The 20,302-nt window shown below is 45.0% G+C and overlaps 1 protein-coding gene across 1 annotated transcript in view; it reads left to right on the top strand.

Moving 5' to 3' along the window:
- LOC147034046 (XK-related protein 6-like) overlaps positions 1-20,302 on the top strand; it is a 104,542-nt gene that overhangs the window by 58,175 nt on the left and 26,065 nt on the right. Inside the window, exon 3 of the mRNA XM_085875638.1 lies at positions 14,611-14,819. Within this exon, the coding sequence (XP_085731764.1) occupies positions 14,611-14,819 (209 nt within the window). The remainder of the gene's footprint in view (positions 1-14,610; positions 14,820-20,302) is intronic.

Here is a 20,302-nt window from a genome sequence, read left to right on the forward strand (position 1 = left end):
AGCTTCTTCTTATGAACGAACCTGCCGACCCCACTCTATCCTCTCTTATACCAGGTCCACTCACAACGATGGCTCACCTTCCTCCTCGATCACACAATGGGATAATGCCAAGTTATGGCTGCAAGGGACGCTAGTCTGTCTCTGTCTCTGTCTCTGTCTCTCTCTCTCTCTATCTCTCTCTCTCTCTCTCTTAAACATACAACTTCATGGCTCGCATCTTATTTCAGCACGCGAACAAATTCACTCCAGCATGAACAACAAGAACCACGCTGCTATTTGATCATGCCAAGAGGAGAAGCCAGCCAGCGAGACTGTCTCAATTGCATCATCGCCAAATTATCTGCTCTTCGATCATGTCATCTTCGTCATGTCAAGAGGAGAGCAAAAACGAGACCCTCTGTCTCAACCGCATTCCTCACACCCACTATCTCCTCTCCGATCATGCCCTCTTGTCTCTCTTGCACCTTCTTACGTACCCCGACCAATCAGCCTCTGGGTGTGGCTTGCTGGTACCAAGCCGAAAAGGCGGGTTTCTTGCCAACTCAGAAATATTCGGCTCTGTTGTTGTTGTTGTTGTTGTTGTTGTTGTTGTTGTTGTTGTTGTTGAAAGCATGGTTCTTTTTTTTCTGGTTTTGTAAATGCAAAAACATAGGAAGAGGTCATGGGGGCAATCCATTACTGGGAGAAATTAGCTTAAAACCCTACCTCGTTAACACAGCACATCCCCCTTGTGCGGTGACACGTAACTATCTTCAGCTGACAGTTTTCCCTCTTTAAATTATATTGAGATGTCTCCTGCTTGTCCATGGACCATGCTACACTATACAGTCCTACCATGCTTATGAAATTCTTCCATCTATCCCACAAACATAACACGGCCCCCACCCTAACCGTAGGAACCGTAGGTCTTGCAAGGGTCAATGCAGGCATGTCCATTCCAGCCTTACCACTTACCGACTCACACCTCATTAGCCTATGAAATAAATTAGTAGGGGCTGTGGGAAGCAAGCCGTAGCTAACTTACCTGTTCTCCTTAACGTTCTATACCCCTCAAACACGACAATTCAAATATTTGTAAAACTCTTGGTTCCTCACTCCAAACCCTGGGGCACGTAGAAAATGTCAGAAAGCATACAAAAATCTACTGTAACAGACAAAACCTTAACCAAAACCTTTCCAACGTTTGTACAACCCCCTTCGAAAGACGGTGTTCCCCGGTGGATGCCAAAATACTCAAAGTTACCTGTGGCGCCATCCCAATTGACCTCATCCAAATTTCTGCAGGTCCCGTCTTTCCGGTACAGGATAGTGACATGGATCGGGTGGACCTTTCCCCACACACTCACACACAAACCCAATATCAATCATTCATTCCAACCCTGCAAGACCATGGCTTAAATATTATTACACACATGTGTGATCCTTAATTAGGTAGCGGGGAGGTACCATACAACTAAGATAGTGGGAGTGCTTCTGGTTGTAGTGCCCACAGTCCAAAAACAAGTCACCCGACTTGCGACTTCTTTCTTCCCCCTTCAACTATTCGGTCCCTGACAGCCAAACAGCTCCTTTGCTGTACGTCCCACCGCGGAGGGACTTCACACCATCCAGGCTCTCTCGGCCTCTCCTGGGTCACCAGGGCTCTCCCTATCGCAGGTCGCCCAACCAGACCCCCCTCCAGAACCATCCATCAGGGAAGGTCTCTGCACAATCCAGGCTTTCTCGGCCTCCACTGGGTCACCAAGGGTCTCCTAACCAGTGATCGCCCGACGAGACCACCCTCCCGACAGGTCCCCATCTCCAGGCACTTCCGGCTGCCAGGGACAAATTACCTCGGGGGGGAGGGGGGGCAGTCACCGCTCCTCCAGAGTTTTATCCATTCCTGCGAACTCTCATATCTTACCCACCCACACAATCCAACATGTCATTCCCTCCCCCGCTGCTATTCAATTCTCAAACATTGCAATGCAAAATGATGATCATGTTCCCTCTCTGCCATGGTTTGCTTACATGTTATAATCCACATTCATTCTCCAAACACAATTCAATTCTTGACACATAGCAGACAACACCACAAGATTTCCAAATCGATCCATTTATCGACCATTGAGTCACTCTCGCCTGTTCCCATCCTAATTACCCAAGTCCCAATTTCGAACAAAAATGAACCCTTGGGACAGTAAGCATCAAGGCACCTTTCCCTACGTACAGGTTGTTGAATGTCATCCACTACTCCTAGTTTTCTCTGCATCCTTCTAATGCACCCTTGTGGATTCGGTGCTTTCTATCTCCCTGGATTCCACACTTTTTTTTTTCTTCTAAATTTGCCTATTATTCCAAAATCTTGTAGACCAACCTGGCTGATGTTTGGGTGCAGTTGTAGATTTCAAGCACAACCTCGATGAGATGCCAGAGAACCAGGTCAGCCACTGGAACTTTGTCGACAAGGTTTCTTGCGAGAGGTAGTTACATCGATGCTTGCATCCTCTTCCAGGATCTGGTAGACCCAGATATCTCTCATCCATTCCCAGAAGCCTGCATCCTCCTCCAGGATCTGGTAGATCCAAAGTTGTCTCATCCACTCCCGATCGATGCCTGTATCCTCCTCCAGGATCGGATAAATCCAAATTCTCACATCCACCCTCGATCGATGCCTACATCCTCCTCCATGAAAAACTGTGGCCACAGCTGTAATCCAGGCAGACATTCCCATAGCCCAGTGGACCCAGTTAAACTGTATATCTTGGGTGCGCCAGGATGAGGGCAGAACAAAGCCATGATTGGCTGAATTACTACCAGTATGACAGCAATAATTCTGGGGTACACATGGATGCCAGCAACCGCACTCCACCATCCACAACTGACAAAAGCCAGACAAACAGCCACTATGGTTAACGCAAACGCCATCACCCGACCCTGAGCCATTACGCTCATCTGCTCAGTTGTCTGCAATGAGAGTTGGAGTGAATTGAGATGTGTTTTGGCCTCGTGCAGCTCTTGCTCCAGCTTCTCTGCTTGAATTCCTTGCTCCGAAACCTGCTGCCATATTTTGCTATATGCCTGCTCAGAGGCCTGCTCTTGTTCTTTCTGTTGGCATTTGTCCTGTTCTATTTCCTTTTCAATCTCACTTAGAAGCTTTGACACTTCTGCATTAACTCTGCATGTGTCTTGACCAGCTCTGTATGTTTCTCTTTCATCTTCCATTACCTCTATTTGCTTGCCTGCACCTTCTTTTCAGCTTCAGTGAGCCCTTGCTGTGCTTGTTCGGCTTGCTGCAGGTGCAGTCCATCCAATTTAGCTTGCAGGGCTAGGGCGCCAGCCTGTACATGCTCTCGGCAGCTGCAATCACTGTCCAACTCATCTTCGACCTCACACACTCTCCCCCAAAGACTTTTCACCACTTTCTGGCCTTCGCTCTTGAAGGACTGCAGTTCAGTCTGCAATGTCATATTCACCCGACATAAGCTCTCTATCAGCAGATCTTTTTCATCGGGTCCTTCTGTAATTCTGGCTTCTGGAATCAGCAAAGGCTGTGGTTCTGGTTCTTGTTCAAGTTCTGGCTCTTCCTCACCTGGAGTCACCACGACTGGGCTCACATGCTCAGTCAGAGAAAGAAACAAGGGTTCTACCAAGCCTGCCTCCTGATTCACCTCCTGGCAAATGTTCACCTCAGTCAGATTCCTTAGAAAGCACATCTTGCTCATCAATCTCCTTCTTGCCTCCAATCCAACAATCATCCAATGGTTCATTCCCCATGAAACCTCCCTCAACTTCAAACTCCTTCTCAAGTAGCTCAACCTCTGGAGCATCCTTCTCAACCACTGGATTGAAAGAAGACTGAAAAAGTCCTTCATAAAGTTCAGCACGGTTCTCATTGCCAAAAAGTGCAGTATTTGGCAGTTTTTTTTTTGTAACCTTGTCGAGACTCATGTGAGAGCTCACACAAAACCCACAGCAAGGGGGACATGAGACAAGAGGGGAGGGAGTGGGAAAGACAAAACAGTGGGGAACAGAGACATTAGGAGATCTGTGGAAGGGAGAGGGATGGGACGGGGAACATGGGGAATAGAAGACGGACATTACAAGGACTTTCAGGAAAGAAAGCAGGGAATTTGAAGGAGGTGGGCTTGGGTGGATTCTCGGGGGTAGAAAAGATCGAGGATTTGGATAGGGGGTGATAAGAGGTGGTGGTGAACAGCTGTTTTGAAGGCCTGGAGGGAAGAATGGGAATGAATAGAATGAGGGAGTTTATTCCAAAGGCGGGGAAAAAGAGGAATGAAAGAGTGAAGGTGAGCAGTGATTCGTGATTTTGGTAGTTTTACCAGAAGGGGGTTGTTGGCGGACCTTGAGCACCCTGTGGAAATGTGGTGGGGACAAATCGCAGGGAGAGCAGGGGGGGTGAGGCTGGAGAGGAGACGGTAGAAGACAGAAAGACCACCGACCAACCTGCGGTGATTGAGAGAGAGGCCCAAAGACTCAGCCTCATTGCGGGAGATGCCAATGATCCGAAATGCCTTGGTTTCTACAGCGTGAAGCCGAGAAAGGTGGGAGGCAGGAGCACCAGCCCAGAGGGGAGAGCAGTACTCCATCAGGCTACGAACAAAAGCTTTGTAAGTGGTCAGGAGCTCAGATGGGCCGAGAAACGACTTTGCACGACGGAGGATTCCCAGTCGGTGACTAGCTTTGGAGGCGAGGTTTGAAATGTGGCTTTCCCAGGAAAGGTCGTGGCAGATAGAGAAACCCAGAAGCTTGAAAGAAAGGACTTTTTCCAGAGGATTGTTGAGAAAGTGGATGGGGGGGTGGGGTGGTGAGGTGGTTACCAGATGGTTCCACCAGAGAGATAGTGAGAGTGTGAGATTTGTCCGGATTGAAAGACATGTTCCACGTGTTGGACCAGTTTGTGATTTTATCCAGATCTGCAGTGAGCGAAGAAGCTGCTGCTTGCCGGTCTGAGGGATGACAGATGGTACGGCAGAGGGGGGAGTCATCAGCAAAGAGATATAGAGGATTTTCCAGAGAGTCGGAGAGATCATTGATGGAAACCAGAAAAAGAACAGGGCCCAGAACGCTACCTTGAGGAACTCCAGCCTGGACAGGAAGAGGGGATGAAAGAACTCCATTTAGGGCCACACGTTCATTGCGACAGGAGAGGGAGTCTGCGAGTCATGAGTGGAGATGGCCACAGGAAGAGAGTTTGGTGAGCAGGGCAGGGTGCCAGACTGTGTCAAAAGCACGTGATATGTCCAGGGATATGGCTTGGTTTCCTGTCTGGCATTGAGGACCTCCATCCATTGTTGGGAGAGCAGAAGCAGCATATCTAGGGTAGAGTGACCTTGTCTGAAACCAAAGTGATGATCGGAAATCAAGCCATTGGAGAAGAGGAAGGATTTAATGTCTGAAGCGATGATGGATTCCATAACCTTGCTGATGATTGGGAGAAGGCTGATTGGTCTGTAGTTGCAGGGATCTGTTTTTGCACCTTTTTCATGCAGGGCAGTGATGTTTGCTGATTTCCAAGCAGATGGCAGATGACCTTGAGCAAATGAGAGGGTGAAGAGAACAGAGAGAGGGTGAGCAAGAGCAGAAGAGCGGGGTTTGAGGACACGTAGGCTGATGCCGTCTGGACCGGTTGCAGAATCTGAGTCGAGGTTTGACAGCAAGCTCTCCACCTTGTCAGGAGAAAAGGACACAGAGTCCAGGGACAGTTGGGTGTGACTGGGTAAGGTGGGTCGAGAAAGTGATGGGTTTTGGACACAAGATTTAGCTGCAAACACCGAGTTTAGGCATTCAGCTTTTTCACGTGCGGTATCAGCAGTGCGGCCATTTGAGGAAAGGGAGGGGATGGAGGGGGAACATACACCAGAAACAGATTTGATTAGACGCCACAGGATTTTGAGGAGGGAGAGAGGTTTGAGAGTTCAGACTTGAGATTAGAAAGTTGTTTTCTGGCTCTCCTGAGGGTAGATACACACTTGTTCCGAGCTTTATGGAAGGAACTGAGATTGCCCTCAGTTGGGTTTGCTTTCCATGAGGCAAAGGCAAGTTGTTTCAGGACAACTGCCTCACCACATGCTTCAGTGAACCAAGGGCGGGAGGAAGGGTAGGACAACTGAAGACGAGAAGGGATAAATCTGTGCATGAGGGAGAGCAAGTTTCTTTGAAAGAATTCCCAGGATGAGTTGATGTTGGAGAAAGTAGCGATAGGAGACCAGTCTATAAGTTTGATGGCTGCTTGGAGACCCTGCCAGTCGGCTTGAGTGAAATGCCAGACTCGACGGCGGTGAGGTGGTTCTCTGATAACAGCCAGAGAGATGTCCACTTTAACAAGGACGTGGTCAGAAGACCCAATTGGAGCGAAGGAAGAGCAGCAGATATTGTCAGGGAAATTTGTCAAAATCAGATCCAGAAGAGATGGAGTTCCATTGGTTGAGATCTGGGTCGGGAAGTTGACCAATTGAGTCAGTCCCAATGAGTCGCAGAAAGCTTTTTGCTGAGGTGCCATGATAGGTGAGAGAGGTACCCACACCTGGCCAACTTGCATGATGACAATTGAAGTCACCACATATGAGGAAGAGAGAGTTTGGATGAGAAGATAGAAGTTGGTCCATGTTTTCGCATAGTGAGGTGTAGATGGAGTCATCACTGTTAGGTGGATGGTACCGTACACATATAAACATGAGGTGGGAGTGGAGGGGAAGCTGTAGCCAGAGGTATTCCTGGGGGTGTGGGGGAGTGAGGGCAGTGCATGGAGAGTGAGGAATAGAGTCTTTGATGAAGAGAGCAACTCCTCCACCAGGACGAGGCTCAGGTCTGTCAACCCGGAGGAGGGAGTAACCAGGGAGAGATACTTGGGAGTCAGACACGTCTTGGGGGAGGAAAGTTTCTGTTAGGCAGATTATGTCTGGTTTGTCAGTGGCAACCTGTATGGAAAGATCTGAAAGGTTTGAGCAAAGGCCCCAGATATTTGAGGTCCACACTTTTAATGAAGAGGTAGGGGAGGAGGCTTTGGGTGCAGGGGGTGGGGGAGGAAGGTGGAGGGTAGGACAAGGGATGAGGGGGGGGAGGTAAGGAGGGTTGTTGAAAGAGTGCTTGGGGATTGCAGAATAGCTTGGGGAGGGGCTGAATGAGGAGGAGAAAAGGCTCTGTGGTGCTGTGGGAGAGGGGGACAAGAGAGGTGGAAGAAGGCAGTTGAGGATTTGAGGAGGTGGCGTGAAGAGATCGATTTGAGAGGGCAGTGGAAGGAGGCAGCTTTGTGGATGGGGGGGCAACTTTGAGAAGGGTGAGTGAGGGGGATGAATGGTGAGAGAAAGGTGAGGGGAGGTTTTGAGAGAGGTGAGAGGGAGGCTTGGAGGGAGAAGAGAGTGATGGTTGCTTTGAGAGGGAGGGGTGAGAGAGGTAAGTTGGCACTGAAGTTGGAAAAAAAGAATGGTTGATGGAAAGCGAACATTCATAGCAAACTGGGGTTTTTTTAAGTTCTCGATCAGAGATCCGATTTAAAACAATTCTTGATGGATGCAATAAACGCCAATTCAGAGAATGGAGAGAAGAAACGATTAACAGTTGGATTTTTTAGGCAAGGTATGAAGGAGAGGTCGAATTGAGAGCAATCTGTTTAAATAGTAGAAGAGTAGTGCATTATGATACAGTAAAGAGTACCACATGTGTGAAAGAGGAAGATGAAGCATTATAAGAGATCGTTTTTGTTATTATTTCATGTTTGAGAGAGTTTTCAACAGATTGGGTCATGGAAGTGTTGTAGAAAAAAAAATCGAGGAAGAAGAAGAAGAGGAAGAGAAGAGGAGATGAAGAAGAAGAACAAGAATCGGAGAAAGGTCGCGTTTTTTTATATTTAAGATGAGAAATCGAGTGATTAGTTTGGAGGGATGGGGGACGTTAGGAAAGTGGGGAAGATAGAAATTGAAGGTAATGGGGAGAAAAAACAAATAAACACAATCGTACACCGAGGGGAACCAGTAGGCCTCAAGCCTCAAGGGTAGGCCTCAAGCACCCTGTAAGACAAGGTCAACAAAATCTCACAAAATAGCACGATTTTTGAAACAAAACCGAACTGGGAACACACAGTAACATGTAGGTGTGAAAATAAACAGTTAAAACAGGGCAGATAATGACCGGAAACTTAACTTTGAGATCGTCAGCAGAGAGCCCCGAAGGAGACCTGTCAACGCTCCAAACCCAGAACAGGAAATCAGTTCACCTTCATTGTGCATTTCATCCAGCTGTTTCTCCTCAATATCCCTTGCAGATGAATCTATTGGACTGACATCTGGAAAAGATTATTGGGGTACATCAGCGATTGCAAGATCATGCAATGAAAAATGCTGAGCATCATCTTCATCACGACAATCCTCCACATTCACACCAAGTGGAGGCATCCTCTCTTCAAAGCCTGCACTTGACTCACCTTGGCTCAATTCAAGCCGAGCCTCCCACTCAACCAACAGAAAGCCACAGCTGCTGCAACTCTCCTCCTCAACATATTTTTCTTGGGATTGTTCTAATATTGGCTCAACAAAGTAAACTTCAAGATTTGCATCCCTGTATGTGCCAATGTCAAGAAGCAATGCTTCAGGAAGATCACTTTCCACACCCAGCACCTTCACAACTTCAATGTCATTCCTCTTCGCAGTATCCAATGTGTCTTTCCCAACTATACAATCATCAAAAGACATCTCTGCAGATCCACTCTCAACCACAGCTGTACCATCTGCATTACAACATCAACAAGCACTCGACTCAGCATCATAACCTTCTGCCTTGGCATCACTTCGACAAGGTATATAAACCATGAGTAATTGGCCTTCATAACTACTATCCAAATCTGAACTCTGGGATTGGTTCTGCAAATTCCTTTCAAAACCATCACTCTTCCACTTGTCCATTTGACAAGCATCCTGCTCTTCCTCTTGAGGTCCATCTGTGACTGTTAAACTGCCTTACACTTTTTGAAATGGGGCAATTATCTCTCCAGAGTTTACATGAGCAAGCACACTTTCGATTGTTCCATGATCAGCCACTTGTTTGGTATTTGGCATGTCAACATTTCCTGTCACTCTCCTCTACTACCTGTTATACAAATGGTTCAAACATTTGCTCTGCCAAATCTGCTTGACCCTTTTCAGTAACATCCCCAATGCTAAAGTGCAGCAAGTCCAGTTTAACTTCACCATTGGCTTCATATGAGTCAGTCAGCCCAAGCATGGTCTCAACAGAACCATCAACGTCAGCACTGAGACTAACAGAAACTTTTTATTCCATCACCTCTCCCTTGATGGTATTGTCCCAAGTGTTCAGCCGCTCCTGTGACACCTCATCCATTTTTCCTCATTCAATTGTGGCCCCTACAAGCCTTCATCAACGAACACCCACTCTTGTTCTGTTGCATGAGTTTCCAACTTTTGCACCTCCTTAGCCAAACCACCACCATGGTGCTTACAAAATCCCAATTCCTCTTGCTGCTGTTGCATTCTGGCATCCAAACAAGCACGATGGCTCTCCAGGTCCTTATTTACTTTGTCAATTATTTTATTTGTTGACCCACTTTCTTCCAATGCCAATTTTTTCTCTATTTCCTCCATTTCACTCCTTTGTTCATCAATTTAATTTCCCAATCATTCATTCCTTTCCTTTATTCCATCAATTCGTACCCCCAGTTCTTGTGTTATTCCATTCCCAAACTCGTTCATTTGTTCAGTCATTTGTTTCATTTCACTCATTTGTTGATTCTTTTTTTTTAATCCCTTTATCCATTTTGTTTATTCATTTGTTCCATAAATAAATTAAACAAGTCCTGTTTAGACATCGTACCTGCTCCATGCATCTCAATCTCCGCTATTGTAGAGGGGAGGGGGGGGGGGGTCTGACGCTCGGGATGGGGAAAACTTTTACCTCATGCTTATCAACCAACTCCACCCCCGGCTCGCTTCCTTCACCCCGACTACCTTCCAGCAACGCCATCTTGTGCATGTCCGCCATTTCCTGCGCGCGTTAAATCCCTTCAGAAACACACACAAAAAAAATTTCACTTAAATTTCCAAGTGTTCTTTTCTCCCAACACCAATTAACTATACAATTTGTACAATTAACTCAGTCACTACAACCCCCTCTTCCTTGATGGTAGAGAGGCGATTGTTTAACAATTTAGAGTCCCAATTCTTTCCTCTTCTTTTTTTTCAAGCTGAGCTTTCTCTGACTCCAAATGGCGTGGTCCCGATGGATTCAAAAATCCCATCCCGAGGCCCAATTGTCGTCGTGGGGGAGGGGGGGGTGGGCTTTAAAAATCCTGCTCCGACACCAGTTGTCCAAGACAACTGTTGAATCCCACACTTCTGAAAGGTGTGTGTGTGTGTGTGTGTGTGTGTGTGTGTGTGTGTGTGTGTGTGTGTGTGTGTGTGTGTGTGTGTGTGTGTGTGTGTGTGTGTGTGTGTGTGTGTGTGTGAATATGTAATGTTTGAATGGGCCCCATATTGGGGTTAATCAGTTTGTGACCATGTGATGAATCGGCTCATTCTGATTTAACCTGGCTGAGGGAGTCATGGATGAGAGGTGTTGAGTCGATATTTTAATAGTGCATTCAATGTTTCCCAATCGCACTGTTCATCTTTTAAGAGTGCTTTAAATGCGCATTTCCCAATCGGCCAGTTCCTGAATTTCGTTGCAGGTTGTGTCCACAGTGCGGTCATTCTTGTTCTTAAATATGAGCTCCAAACAATGTCCTTTTTTGTCCCCCACCCCTCTGACAAGGTCAGAGACAGGGACATTAAAATTAGCTCCGACCGACCAACCGACTGATTACACTGGTCAACAACAAATTTGTTGTCTGCATTTTTTAAGCTGATTTAGGACGAATCTGATGCGCTGAATCCAAAACTCACATTAGTTTTGTTCAATCAGGTCAAGTTTTTGAGATATGGCCACATGTCGTTTTTTACATTTTTGTTCACATGTACGCATATGTGTGGAGCATTTTAGAAGAAGTTGGTGGGGGTAAAATGTCATGTCAAATAATTGTTTTGATTGGAAATAATTATTTTAATGACAAGAAGTATTCAGGTACGATAGTTCTGGGTGATTATGTCTAAAAGGGATCAGTTTGAAGTCATAAAACCTCAAAATCTTCCAAAAATTGGTGAGGCAAAGCATAAAGTTCGTGGATCAAAACTAAAGTTAATGGGGCAGATTTTGTAATAATGTGATACAAAAAAGTTGTATTTCTTGAAATAACGAACTCTGAAGAATGTACAATACCTACATGCGCCAATTTATGACATGCGCTTCTGCTCAAGCTTGGAGTGCCACAGTACGAACCCAAAGATTGGAGACTGTTCATTGACAGCAGCAAGCGATCACTGAAATGTGTTCTGCTACACAACGGCAACCAGTTTGCCTCTGTACCCATCGCTCACTCGACTACACTGAAGGAGAAGTATGAAGCGGTGAAGTACGTGCTGGAGAAAATTGGTTATGATCAGCATAAGTGGTTTATTTGTGTTGACCTGAAGATGGTGAACTTTTGTTGGGACAACAGTCTGGCTTCACCAAGTACCCATGTTTTCTGTGCATGTGGGATAGTAGGGACCGTGCTCAGCATTACACGAAGAAGGACTGGCCTGTGCGGGAGGAATTGGTGCCATGCAAAGAAAGAAACGTCATCAACGACCCTCTGGTGGACAGAGACAGAATACTCTTCCCACCGCTGCACATCAAGCTCGGCTTAATCAAGCAGTTCACCAAGGCTCTGGACAAAGATGGTGACTGCTTCACTTACTTGTGCCAGGCTTTTCCAGGATTGACCATGGAGAAGTTGAAAGCTGGCATCTTTGATGGTTCTCAGATCCGTCAGCTCATCAGAGATCCAGAGTTCAAAAACTCAATGAACGAAGTGGAACTGGAAGCGTGGAAGATATTTGTTTTGGTAGTGAAGAACTTTCTTGGCAACAATAAGGCCAGAAACTACGCAGAACTTGTCAACAACATGCTGACTGCTTTCAGAAACCTGGGCTGCAACATGAGCATCAAGATGCACTACCTATTTTCACATATGAACCGGTTTCCTGAGAACCTGGGTTCAATGAGTGACGAGCAGGGGGAGAGATTCCATCAGGACATGAAGGAGATGGAGACCAGGTATCAGGGTCGCTGGGACGCAGTCATGATGGCTGACTACTGTTGGAATCTGAAGAGAGACCTCCCTGCCGTTGAACATTCCAGGAGTTCGAAGAAACGGAAGTTCAAGCCCTGAAGTTTGAACAGTGGTGACGCAACATGCAATTTACTTGTACTTACCTTTATCAATGCCCACCATTCAGATGACAGTAATCGATGTTTCTATCATGTAATCAATAAATGTTGTTGGCAAAACATTTTTTTTTTCTTAAAAACATGTTTAGGATGATATGTGTTGACAAAAATCAGCTGATAATGCCACAAAAATGTAATTGATTTTGTCACAAGATCTGATTTTTTCAAATCAACTTAGCACAAAAACCTGACCTGATGGAGAGAAACGGATGCCATTTCCTGATTCAGCAGTGCCAGAATACCCTAATTCACTTGTAGAAATCTAGACAACATTCAGAAAGTAAAAAATTGTTGACCAGTGTTATATATCCATCCATGTACTTTTGTGAACGCAATCTTTTTAAAACCGTTGAACATTTAGCTGTCATATTGCAGATATCTATTCTTCACGACATCATCTCAACCTGATTAGATCACCGCAGTAATTTCTTGAATTACGTTGCCATAGCAACTATCTCTGCAATGGTTTGAGTATGATATTTGTGAGACTCATCTTACCTTGTTTCTTGTTAAATAAGGTGTGTGTGTGTGTGTGTGTGTGTGTGTGTGTGTGTGTGTGTGTGTGTGTGTGTGTGTGTGTGTGTGTGTGGAGGGGGGGGGGTGGTTCGAAGAATATCCCACTCCTGACACCAGATATCATGTCCACGTTGGTGAAATTAATCACCCCGACCCAGTTGTCATGGACGGGATGGTTTACACCTACCTGGACGGAGAGCTGAACGATTTCCCTTGGAAGCAAACAGCCGAGTTCCTTGGAGATTATGGTGCATGCTGGATGGAGGGCGGCGAGGATGCATAGCAGACGGAAGCACAAGGGTTTATACTCGAACCCACAATGAATAGACAGATGCAAGCTATTTTAATAAATAAGGGTTTAATTACCCAATCATCAGCCGACCAATCATCAGCCTCGGGGGCATGGCTTGCCGGTACCAATCCCGGAAGTTGGGGTTTCTTGCATGCTTGGAAAAGTTCGGCTCTGTTGTTGTTCTTCTTTTATTTCCGGTTTTGTAAATGGAAAAACTTATGAAAAGGTCACAGGAGGGAATTACATACTGGGAGGAGGAGGAGGAGGAGATTGGGAACATACTCTCTGCAGAGCGTTGGTACTACTTAAGCAGTCTCCTTGGCTATTAGGCACAATCCTGGACGGTTCATCACTCCGACACAGGAAACCAGCATGCTGGGACTCATTTTGCTGACCTCGGAAAGATGACAGGCCGAGTTAATCCCACCTGGTATTAATTTAACAACTAAACAGGATTTGAACTCAGGACCCTAGGAACCAAAGCCTGCCACCCTAACCATTAAGCCAACACCAGGCATATACTGGGAGAAATTAGCCTTAAACCCAACTGCGTTAACACAGCACCACCCCCATGCGCTGACATGTAACAATCTTAAGTTGACAGTTTTCCCCACTTAAATTACATTGATATGTCTCCGACTCGTCCACAGACCATGCTACCCTATGCAGTCCGATTATGAAATTCCTCCCTCTACCCCACAAACACTATAAAAGGCAAAAAGCACTATATAAATACAATGATTATTATTATTATGTCAAGAACTCCAATCTTCTCAAGAACGAGCTCACTAGAATAGCCTCACTGTAGTATATCTCAATAAAAAAAAGATGTATCACCCTTTGAAGTTGTACACAAGGAGATCCCTCGGATTGCGAATCATTACTCCAGCATCTGACAACACTTTTTAATTTGTTACATTCTATTAAACTGCTTGAACAAAACTAGTGCATGTTTCTTTACAATTCTTGCTTACTCCTGTTACATTGTTTGTTTTGTTTCTGAGTGACTGGAAGCTCATTTTCCGGTGGGGCTTATAATAATTTTAATGTTTCATTGATACACTTTAATTATTTTACATTTGCCTACATGCATTTTAACCACTCAAATCATTAATTTCACCAATTATGATGTCGATAGCACATTTAAAAGGCTTAGAGATGTTCAGCCATCTTGTGATCCAATATCAACCTTGACATTATCTTTTATCACAAAAACTTTCCAATCATTTGAGTTTTTATTTTCATCACAGAATTTTAAAATGATTCCATATATTCTGAAACGAAGGATAAATGCTTCAGCAAAGCTTTTTCTTTTCTCCGTCATTTGCCTTTTTCACGACTGCTCAAACTGTCAATGTTATCGCAAACTTTGAGCCATCGTGTTAGTTTGTCAGTTTGATGATTTTGTTTTCCTGCTCCCAACCAGCCATTCACCTTTCTTCTCCCACTCCCTACTGCTTTTGGATACATACTTGGGCGGACAGATATCTTCGAGTCACATACTTGGCCCTTAGTGCCAGGCAAGAAATGCAGCAACCCGAGGCAGCAAAGTGCAAGAGATTGAGGGCATTGCGATATGAGTACACGGATGTAAGTCTACTACGTCTACTCCTTGCTGTTCTGCACAGCGGTCCACAGTTACTGTTCCAGTTATGTTTGCTCGTGCAGCGGGGCCAACTACCATTGCCTGAGGGTGAGTTTGGAATGAGGGTAAGGGAACTGGGAAACTGCATGTTGGGAGTCGAGGTCAGATGAAGGAACAGGAGTTTTTGATGTATTGAATGAGAAACTGACTCCAAAGGGAACTAAAGCTACATATTCCGCAGAGTGAAATACATGAACTTTATTGTTTGGTTACAGACCGAGACAGACAGTAACCGAGTAGTTGAAGCAAGAACAGGATGGTGAAAATGGGGGAACCTTCTCCCCCCTCTCACACTTTCTCCTCAATTATTGATACTTAACAAACACATCACAATTGTTTGTTCTTTTACATCATTAAAAATTTTTAAATGTATAAATGTTTTATGGGGGTTGCTGCTCTACTATTGAAGTGGTGCTCTCTGTGAACACCTATGTTGTGTTGAATCACTTTTAATGAAAATTAACATCAGTTTTTATGTTGCAGTCTATTTTAAGAAGCTTGACAAGATAACACAAGGGTTGTGCACTTACCTTTGAGATGGCTGTCCTGGGCTTGATTCTCAACCTGACTATATAAAATGTAATCTCTGATATATATATATATATATATATATATATATATATATATATATATATATATATATATATATATATATATATATATATATATATATACACAGAAATACGAGTATATATATATGAGGCCCGGCGAGGAGGAGTGATGTAGGGCGAGGGGCCCTCGAGGTGCTGAATGAGGAGTCAGAGCCGCTGGAATTACTGATTTCCTGGGTCAAAACTAAAATCCAGGCTTTCAATCTTGGATTCTGCTGTCCTGTCTGTACCTGTTTGTGGTGAGGATGTTGAGGTCGTGGAGAGATTCACTTACTTTGGCAGTGATATTCATGGCTCTGCAGGCTGTGAGTCAGAGGTCAATAGACGTCTGTGTCGGGCCTGGGGAGTCATGGATTCATTGGATAATGGGGTGTGGTGCTGCCAGTACCTGTGCGGGAAGATGAAAGTCCAGGTCTTCAGGTCCTTGGTGCTTCAAGTCTTACTCTATGGATGTGAGACTTGGACTCTGACCAAGGATCTGAGACGGAGACTTAATTCCTTTGGTACCAGGTCTCTTTGGAGAATCCTTGGCTATCGCTGGTCGGACTTTGTGTCCAACGAGTGGTTGCTGAGAAAGACTCAAATGAGATTTGTTACCTGCATAGTCTGTGAGCATCAGCTGCAGCTGTATAGACATGTGGTTTGTTTTCCTGACACAGATCCTGCTCACCAGATTCTCTTAGCGAGGGAGTCTCGTGAGTGGAGGAGGCCAATGGGCCGACCTCGTGCCTCATGGTTGCAGCAGGTGATCGGCATCTCAAGGAGATGGAGATGGGCCAAGCATCTGCCTGGGGGATGGCCAGACGGAGGCCCCTGGAGTACGGCGGAAAGTGGACGCAGCGACACGCTGCTCTGGCACATGCTCCCATTCCTGACCTGACCTGTATATATATTGGGGTCATTCCATGTCAAATCATCAAAGAATCTGCCGTCATCTCTCAGATTTTTGTAAAACTTTGGGAACCAATTGGGACCCATGAAAAACGGCAAGAACTCAAATATTTTTGCTTACAGCCTCTTAATTTATTGAGATACAGACTAACGAACTTTGGACTAATTAGCACGACGTCGTGAATTCATATGGCCATATCTCTAAAAGTATAACACCTAGAGAGCTGGTTTTGGTGTCATTTTAAAGGTATTTGCATGCCCTATGAAGTTGTCTGGGCAACATTTTCCTACCACCAACCACAAAAAAGTTATCACAAAATATAAGCTTCAATCGTGAATCCCCAAAAAATGTATCCTTCAAATTTCCTCAAATTCATCCCAGAGGTACCTTATGATGTCAAGAAGCTTCCACATAAGTTTTGTGATGGGCACTCCAATAGTTTCTGAGATATGAGCAATAATGTACATGTACGTAGGGCATATAGGTTCGAAAATCAGCATTTGTAATGTATTATACAATCATTCGAACCGAGCCATGACAGGGAACACAGGGAACGACCATCAATTGCTTTGAAGTATCATATACTTTCATTTTCAACTGGGCCTGAGGGGAAGAAACAAGTGCTGCTGTTGCTGCATTGAAGAGGAAATTGAAAGCCGAAGTCAGGTTAGTGAACACTGTGTACTTGAACTCACTTATTGATTGTATAATACATTACAAAAGCTCACCAGATGAAGTTTCTATTTTGTGATAACCTTTTTGTGGTTGCAGGTAGGAAAATGTTGCCCAGACAAATTCATAGGGCATGAAAATACCTTTAAAATGACACCAAAACCAGCTCTCTAGGTGTTATACTTTTAGAGATATGGCCATTTGAATTCGCGACGTCGTGCTCATTAGTCCAAAGTTCGTTAGTCTGTATCTCAGTAATTAAGAGGCTGTTAGCAAAAATATTTGAGTTCTTGCCGTTTTTCATGGGTCCCAATTGGTTCCCAAAGTTTTACAAAAATCTGAGAGATGACGTCAGATTCTTTGATGATTTGACATGGAATGACTCATTGTTACGGTGCCGGTGCGTCGGCCGCGAACCGTCCGCTCTGACGGAGCCGCAAGTCGAGTCGGCCCGACCGATCGCCCAGAATATAGATCGTCGCCCGAATAACTACGAGGCCGACGGGTCCTTGTGCAAGAACTTAAATACGCCAATGGGCAGACCACGTGGGGTAGGGTCGATTGTCAATCTTCAATGTACCTAAATACCCACGTGATCCAACTACCAGGATATTCCACCCTCGACGGAACTCGTACGGAACAAGCCGCTTAAGCGAGTCTGTCCCATGCGCGATTCCGAGCGGCTTAATGGCCGAGAACCGTCGGTCCGAATGTCCCCCTTTTACGGCAAACCAACGGCTTTCGAACTACCAACACACGAAATGCTCAGTCAATGAAAGAATCGACGCGACGAGTTGAAAACATTTAACAATGGGGGTATTTATTAATAATAATGGGGAAATAGGGAAGCACGTAAGAGCAGAACTATACAGACTTTACGAAATGCAATGCAATCATTAACAGCACACAAAGCACTTAACAATTCTCTACTTATTAGACGGGCCACGTACACACGTACGCACACACACACACCCAAGAAATGGTGGCTGATGCCTTTAATAACGGACTCCAGCTCGGAGCGACAGATGAGCTGAAACCCAGAAGTTATCTCGAACCTCTCCACCTCATGTGCTCTTCAAGCTGTTCAGACCTGGGCTCCCACAAGAGTGAGCTGGATCCAATTGGCGTAAGCCGCGATCCTTCCCGAGCTCCAGCGAATCCTCTCGCGCTTCCGAAAACATGCTGGTGAGACGAGGCGCCGATCCTTCCCGTCGATACGTCGCTATCTCGAAGAACCACCTCCAAGATGAGGCCGATGAGTCGCACCAAGCCGGGAACCAAGCGGAGAACAAAGAGCTCCACTAACCAAGAACTCCGAGCTGAGCAACCAGCTCAACTCTCTTCCGATGAATAAAGCCTCTCTCAATACGAACCAAGAACTCCGAGCCGAGCAGAAGCCAAAGCTCACTGAGCCAGCCGAAGCAAAAAGCTCTCCAAAAAGCCTCCAAAGCAGAAAGCTTACTAAAAGCCAAGCCAAAGCAGAAAGCCTTCAAAAAGCCTTCAAAAAGCCTCCTCCCTAACCCAAGCCAAGCCAAAGCAGAAGCCGAAGCTCTACTGAAAGCCAGCCCGAACAAAGCAGAATATCCCTTTTTTATTCCTATCCGCCCCCTCCCCCGCTCCCGGCGTGACTCATGCCCTCGTACTCCATCCCCCGCTCAACCACGGGTGGGAGGGAGTTGTTGACGTCATGAATCACGGGACGGGAGGGCTCTTCTTCCTCTTCGCAGAAGAGGGGAGGGGCGTCTCCATTGTGTTATGATCGCTCCCTAACTATTAAATTGAATCGCGCAGCTCACTTAATCGATTTCTACCCATTAAACAATGGAAGGTGAACTATCTCGGGAACAAGCACTTATCGACATAACTGACTAAAGGAACCTGAATGTTGTGTGCAATCGAATTCCCAAATATATATATATATATATATATATATATATATATATATATATATATATATATATATATATATATATATATATATATATATATATATATACATATATATATATATACATATATATATATATATATATATATATATACACATATATAAATACATATATATATATACATATATATATATATATACATATATATATATACATATATATATATACATATATATATATACATATATATATATATATATATATATATATATATATATATATATATATATATATATATATATATATATATATATATATATATATATATACTTTTTGTATCGATGATTGAGGGTCATGGAAGAGCTGGAGCAGAATGGAAGAAAACAAAATGGAAAAGGGGAAACACCAACACCAGAATAGAAGTAAGAGTGATATGAGATCAAGTGGAAGACACTTTGCTGCTGCACTTTGCAGGGAAGCTCACCAGATGATGGGATTGGGGTAAAGCCTTCGGCATTCCCATTCATTGATGATAGGAGGAAAAGCACGGCGTAAACATCTGGGTCAGATTGCAGTGGTGTGTGGTGTGTGTCAGGGTGGTGCTGAGGTGTGATCCCCCAGAAGGGGGTCTCCTGGGTTCACCCGAGGCGGTCCCTTTGGGTGGGTGCCTGGAATGTCCCATCCCGAGAGAGGATGATCACCTGTCTCTGTTATCATCTGAGCTCAAGTGTTTCAACATCGGTATTGCAGCACTTCTGGGGTTTGGAGGCTAGATAGTGGCGAGATCATTGCGGGTGGTTACACTTACTATTTGTCTCGTCACTCTGATGGTTACCATACCCAAGGGGTTGCTGTGTCTGTGTCCAATAAGCTGACTCCAATGATAATTGAGGTAACACTGGTGAACGGGTGTTTTATGAGACGAAGGATTAATCAATCGTTGGGTGTCGTTTACCTGGTCTCTGTATTTGTATTTGCTCCGACTGAGGCGAGTGATCACATCATGAAGGACGCATTCGATGCCACGCTTGAATCTGTGGTTGATCAGTGCCCGAGGTGAGATACTCTTCTCATCTTGAGAGATTTCATTGCATCGACTGGAACTGATCGGGATGATTATGAGATATGTGTTCGTCCCAACGGGTCTGGAACTATAAACCAGAATAGCACCAAGTTCCTTGACTTTGCAAGAAGTCTTCAATGTCGGGTGGCCGGTTCGTGGTTTCAGCAACTACAGGCTCATCACTGGATGTGCTCTTCCAACACCGGTGGTGTGGCAAAGGAGATTGACCATGTGCTCATTGATGGTCGCTGGAGGATGATCCAGAACTGCAGGGTCTACCCTTAGTAGCACACCGTTCCTCAACACTGACCACAGGCTTGTTGTAGCAACTCTGAAGTTGCAGCTTAAATCCAGGAGAATGTTACCATCCCAGCCTCGGCTGGATGTTGGAAAGCTCAAGGATG

This window comes from Eptatretus burgeri, chromosome 1 (assembly GCF_056783735.1).
Source record: "Eptatretus burgeri isolate ZD-2024b chromosome 1, Ebu_testis_v1, whole genome shotgun sequence".
NCBI lineage: Eukaryota > Metazoa > Chordata > Myxini > Myxiniformes > Myxinidae > Eptatretus > Eptatretus burgeri.